At 38.1% G+C, this 6,314-nt stretch overlaps 1 protein-coding gene across 1 annotated transcript in view; it reads right to left on the bottom strand.

Annotated features, from left to right (window-relative positions):
• MPHOSPH8 (M-phase phosphoprotein 8) overlaps positions 1 to 6,314 on the bottom strand; it is a gene marked incomplete at its 5' end in the record, with an annotated part of 22,485 nt that overhangs the window by 11,991 nt on the left and 4,180 nt on the right. Inside the window, 3 exon segments of the mRNA XM_008937121.1 lie at positions 70 to 318; positions 1,439 to 1,535; positions 4,926 to 5,756. Coding sequence (XP_008935369.1) covers positions 70 to 318; positions 1,439 to 1,535; positions 4,926 to 5,756 — 1,177 coding nt within the window.

Raw genomic sequence — 6,314 nt, 5'->3', positions numbered from 1 at the left:
CAGTCAGGAATGGAGAAAATATTAACTGCCAGGGTTCAACTTTCCTCTGCACTTGTTTCTACTGCTCACCAGAGTTCTCCATTTGACCCACATCCACTACCTCTCGATCACCGCCTGCAGCAATGTAAGTCCTTGTGTCTGTTTCATCTCTTGTGTTCCTTCTTTCCTTGCACACCTTGCCGTCTTTTGATTTTAATTCTTCTATGAATTTATGTTCTAGCGAAGATTCTTCTCTTTTGCAGTTATTCTCTGACTATTCACTTTTTTCTTCTGAAGCTACATTAAACAATTCAAATGCACTTTTGATGTCCTTAAAGCCTAGAATATTAAAACAGTTACCAAGAGTGACTAGAGCCACTAAAGAGTACTGCATGAAGTTTAAGTGAGTGACCACAGTCCTTTTAGAAGAGGTCTATTCTCTTTCTGCAAGTTAATCACTGCTGAAGCATAGGAGCAAGCTTAACAACGTAAGGCAGAAATCAGGGAGAGCTAGTTCACCTCTAGCTGCCCTGGCAAGGCTGAGTTCTGACCACTTGCAACACGGTACCACCTTCTGTTTAAGAAGTGCAGTTTAGAATTGTGTAAATTCCTGCTTTGGAAAGATGGTTCAGTATCTGTGATGAACAGACAAAGGACACATGCTGAACAAGGAACAACAGTCACTCTGTACATTTACTTTTCTTAGGCCCTGAACACATCTATGCTACTTTCAGTGAAAGATGTTTCTCTAGCAACAGCTACTTGCAAGAGCATAGCTCCTCCTAAATCCATTCATGATTATCAAAGGTAGAGTAACCTAGTTTTCTTCAGTTCATCCTCCGAATACTGAGGACATTTATCCAGAATAAAATCATCCAAAAGTTTACTAAGCTCAAAAGTGGCAAGATTAATACTCCATTTACTATTCTTAATAATAGAAATACTACTGGGACGTTTTTCCCCATGTACCAAACCATCCAGTTCTGGTGATATTTTAGGGGTTGTGTAATGTAACTCAGTGTGGCTAAAGCAAGAAATTTGTCCACTGGGAACCTCCATTAGTTTTTCCAAACTTGGGAAAAGCGTGTATTCATAGTACCACCAGAACACTTGTGGGAATAGCCAATAGTTGGATGGGTTCATCTAAAACAAAGAACAGTTACACATCACAGAACCACACTTGACAATATTAAATGAAAACAGGCATACTCTTGACTTGTCTACAAAAACATTAGGGATTTCTATACACTTCCATGCTTCCCACAAGGAAGTACACACAGTGTTCTCATGAAGCACGTATTAACGAAGTCATTAAAACGCAGACTTTTCCTTCCTAAAATAAAAGCAGAAATTCTTGTTTCTGCCACATGTTACAGAACTATAGACCACTCTTGTAGAAATAAGAGGAGAATGGCCTGAAGCGTCTTTCCCTTCTCTCTTTTAAGCAGTTAGCACTTACTTTTTAGGACCTTTTGTTCTTTTCTGCTTTTTTCTTCTTTTTCAGGTTCTCTTTTTTGAGATTTTTCTTTTGTTTCAGTTTTCTTTACTTCTTTCTCCTGGTATTGAGAACAGAGATCAAATTAAAGTGGTAGGGGAAAAAAGGGAAATTAAACTCATTTCCAACAATAAAATAGATTTTAAATTAATACTACTGAAACTTGTGTATATTACAGACTTATGGACATTCTTAAGAAATATTTAAACAGGTGAGACAGATGTTAAGTCTCTGAAGGTTTCATCCATAAGAGGAAATATTTCCAAAATAAAACTGCAGTTCAGATTTTTATTGCATCCCAGCCACACGAGGTGCTTTATGGCATGAGGTGCAGACGTGACAAAACCAGGAAATGCAAACTTATTAACTTTTCATTGGTTCCAAATACTGAACATGAATAGAATGTAATTGTTTCAAAGTATTTAAAACCTTTGTAGCGCTATATTCATAGCAATTATGATAGCACTGACTTGAACTTTAACTGAGAAAACTCAGACTCTGTATACAGAAGGTTCCAAGTTTTCCCATTTACACATACAGAATGTTACCGCAACAGTCATTTGTGAAAAACAGACACTCAGAAAAAAACACCCAAACAACCACACAGAAGACTGGGTTTAGCAATATCCAGTATCACAGAAGAAATTTTTCTTTCTCTCTCTCCATTCAGACAGTAAATTCCAAACTGCAGTGTAAAAGAGTCCCCAGAAGAACTACAGACTGAATTTATCATTAAATGCTACCTCCTCTTTGACACAGGAAACACATCAGTTGAACTAGGTGAATTTGGTGTAACATAAAGCATTAGCAGAGCTGAGACATTCGTCTTTCTCCCCCGTTCCCCACAAAACCTCAGCTTTTCATCAGCAACATGATTAACCAGTAGCACTGACAGCTGTTAATCCTGGCACATGCCCAGTATTTAGGAGGAGACCCATAGCTACACAGAGGGGCTGTTAAAATCGGTAATCCTGCATTCTATTCCAGATTTCCAATAATGATCAGATGCACAACATACACTGCATATTTATTTTTGGAAGTAAATCAATGGAAAGAACAGTTCAGCACACACACCGACTCCAAACAGAGAATATTGTACTATAAACTGACATGACACAAGGAAAGACAGGTAGCTGAAACTTAGGCAATAATTTAATATGGAAATAATAATCTGCTTGGGCCAACAGCTTAGTGAAATCAAAAAAAAACTCTAGAACTCTCCACCAAACTCACTCATGTTAGATTCCACAGCTGCTCTGGAGAATAACTACCCAGTTACAGAAAATATTTTAAGCTTCCAAGACTAACAAAAAAAAAAAAAAAAAAAAAAACACCAACAACACACAAAGAGCAAAATGCCTTCTGTGCTTCCTTGGTACCTTGGAGTCTGACATTCCAAAAAGCACGACCGTGAGAAACACATACAGACAGCTTACTGAGTGCTGGCTAGAAAGCTGTGAGCAAACCAACTTTCACTTGCTCTGTCTTCCTGTTTGGAGTGACAGGATTTTAATACTACTGGTAAATAAAATAGAATTTCAGAGATTTATCTGATTGTCATCACTGATGTCTGAAATAAGCAATTAACACTTAGCTATAGTCAAGCCTCATGCTTACTGCTTGCTCCCCACAAATCTCAATTAGGTCACATACTGATGTAGAATGGGTGATAGACAATTACTCGCTTACTCACTAAGCCCCATAAATTGGGCTAGAGGCAAGATAAACCGCTTGTGTATCGTCTAAGTCCTTGCAAACTGTGAGATTAATGCTGAACTGGCAGACAGGAGGGACTGAAACTTCTTGATAAGATGGGAACCTTTCAAGGTTGACAGGAACCATTTGGATACAACAGCCTGTTCTTGCAAAAAACAATGGACACTGTGTATGCTCTCAGAACACAACCCGGAGGAAGACTCGGAGCCTTCATCCTGAATACTCCGGCCACGACCACCAGGAAGCAATGCACAAGCACGAGTGGGTGGACACTTATGGTAATGAGTTTCTGGAAATAGTTATGATGTTCCCACCTATTCTTACAAAACCTAAGGAATACGCATGATTTTACCCCATGCAATCCTCACTGTCTGTTCCCTCGGGGTGCAAGTTTGGAGGAGCGATCCCCCCTGCACCTGGTGCCATAACCCATAATAAACACTCCTGCTTTATAACCCTCCCAGAGTGACATTGATTGTTTCCACACGTCATGTCTCCTATGAATGTTACAGCCTCCAACTAGGAGAAAATACTCAGGTAATTAAAGTCATAACGTTGCAGTTCATTAAGTAACTTTCTGAAACTGGGCTATGCCTCATAGTAATTGCTTCATCTTCTTTACTAGAGCTTTCACCACTAAGCTCCTGCAAAAACCACTGTTTTGTGTAGTTCTACTCTGAGATTATGCCACAAAATTCTATACCCCAAAATCAGCTTTATGTTTAAGGTGGTTACTCCATACAATCAACAGTCTTAAACAAAGGACCACAGCTGAACCTACAGAAGAAACTTGCTGCCATGGAATTATGGTCTCAGAAGCGGGTTATAATCCACTAAGTATCAAGGTGTTTTGGCTGCAATCCTGAGCAGCCAACGTCCTATGAACTGCAAACTGTATGAGAGTAGTCTGAAGCAGCTGGGAGAAATTACATGCTCAGAAACACTGTGGTGGTGTTTGGTTTTTTTTGGTTGGGTTTTTGTTTGTTTGTTTGTTATTTTTTTTGTTTGGTTTTTTTTTTTTTACTTTTTACCTCTACTATCCCGCTTTTCTTAAAACACTACTATATTAAATAAGGAAAAATAAATATTCTAATATTTGCTTAGGTAATTTCTTAGAACAGGTACAGCATTTATAATTAATATGAAACCACATCAAGAAACTAAGCTTTTTCTCTAAGAACCCCAGGAATTCTAATAAGAAAAGCCAGCTGCAGAGTTACCTGAGAGACCTCGGTTTAAAGCCAGTATCAGCATTCTGATTCTCAGGTAGGTGCTAACACATGCAAGGTATAAGCAGTAGTTTTATTGAGATAGACCAAGTGTATGTTTTAACTCAAAAGTGTCCTTCGTTGTGCAGTGTTGAATGGATAGTTGTTCAAAACAATGTCTTACTATAGAAGCAGAAAAATGTCAAACTGAGGCAACTGCTGGAAGTGGGAGAATAAAAAAAAATGGCAGCATGCTTTGGAGGAGCAGTAAATTTCATTCTAAATAAGAAAATCACACTTTCACTTTTAAAGACACCCTTCTCTCTTGAAGTGTTCCCTCCTCTACAGCATCCAAAAACCAGAAACTTTTCAGCCTCCAAAACTGTGCAGTGAGCCTTTCTTTAACTTACTCCAGCTCAACATTCCAGTCTGTACTTCTCTTTGTCATCATGAACAGTTGCTTTCTGAAATATCTGTACCTCCAAGTTGTCTGGTTCCATCCCCTGGTCCCCACCCTGATGACTTACCTCCCCAGATGAATCAGCAGACTTGCACCCTCTTTCATCAGCACTCAGCTTCAAAACCTTCTGCACTGGTGAAGGAGCAGGTGACACTTTCTCCAGCTCCCCAATTACCATTTTTACTTTTTCTTGCCCTTTTTGCCTTTTGTTCATGCTTTTCTTATCTAAGTAGACATCCACTTCTCTACCTTCTTCTTTATATTCTTCAGCTTTCTGAATTTTCTTCTTCTTTCTTTTAACCTTAACATCAGTACTATCATCTTCATTACCTGCCGATTCATCAAGATGCCTTTCAGCAATGAAATCTTTTCCAGCAATTTCTTGTTCCAATTTCTCTTCACTTATTACCTTTTGCTTCTCGTCTTTGTTTTCAGAATTTACATCTGAATTTTCATTATCAGTTCCTTGAGAAAATACGTCATCTAACAGACTTGATTCTGAGTCAAACTGAACATCTCCAAGCTTACCCTTCCGTGATTTTTTGTCTTCTTTAGATTTTATTTTTAGATCTTTAACTTCTCCTTTCTTTCTCTTAATTTCTTTATCATCTTCTTTCCTTTGCTTCTTTGGATCCTTTAAGTCATCCTTGGTTTCTGAAGTCCTTTTTTTTGGCTTTGAATTCAAAACCGAAGTATCTGAGGAATTTTCACATTCTGTTCTGGGGTTTTCTTTGAGTTTTGCAGATTTAGACTTCTTCTTCTTTAGATCATCTGGACTTTTATCCTCTCCATCTCTTGACTTCTTCTTTTTCTTCTTTGGTGAAACATCATCTTTTGTTTCACTTTGCCAGTCACTGTCAGATTCTGCTTCAAATACATCATCACTTAGAGACAGTTTCTAAAAGGTAGGGAAAAAAGAAATTATTTCCCCATTAAACTATCACTTCAGAGTAAGCCATACAAAAATGGTAATGGTGGTACTTGGGAAATTTTTAAACGCTTTAGTCTTTTTAGCACTGCGGACATCATTCCTTGTTGCCAAGTTGTAAAATTTGTAAATACAATTCTAGCTCACTTACTTAAATTACATTACTAACTGCTTACATGACAATCAATACAAAGTAAAGCAACCAGGCATCTGACAAACAGTTTCCAGAAGAGAACTAAATCTGAACTATTTTACATCAGAAATAATTAACCTGGTTTTGTAAAATTGATCTATAGGCTTCCCAGAAGCAGGGCACCAATCTTCAAAAGTCTTGGGATCATTTTCAGACTGATTGCACAGTTAAAAAAAGAAGCCATGTGCTGCCTACTTGCAATTAAGTTTTCGGTATTCCTATCTTATAAAATTTAGTGGTTAACATGCAAAATATCACCTATCTGCTACGTAAAGCAGGAGGACGAATTGAGCAGTGCCCAGCTTTGCTGACAAGGCAATATGCATGTAGGTAGG

Source organism: Merops nubicus, unplaced genomic scaffold (genome assembly GCF_000691845.1).
Source record: "Merops nubicus isolate BGI_N331 unplaced genomic scaffold, ASM69184v1 scaffold23413, whole genome shotgun sequence".
NCBI lineage: Eukaryota > Metazoa > Chordata > Aves > Coraciiformes > Meropidae > Merops > Merops nubicus.
This window is presented reverse-complemented; position numbering and strand designations above follow the sequence as displayed.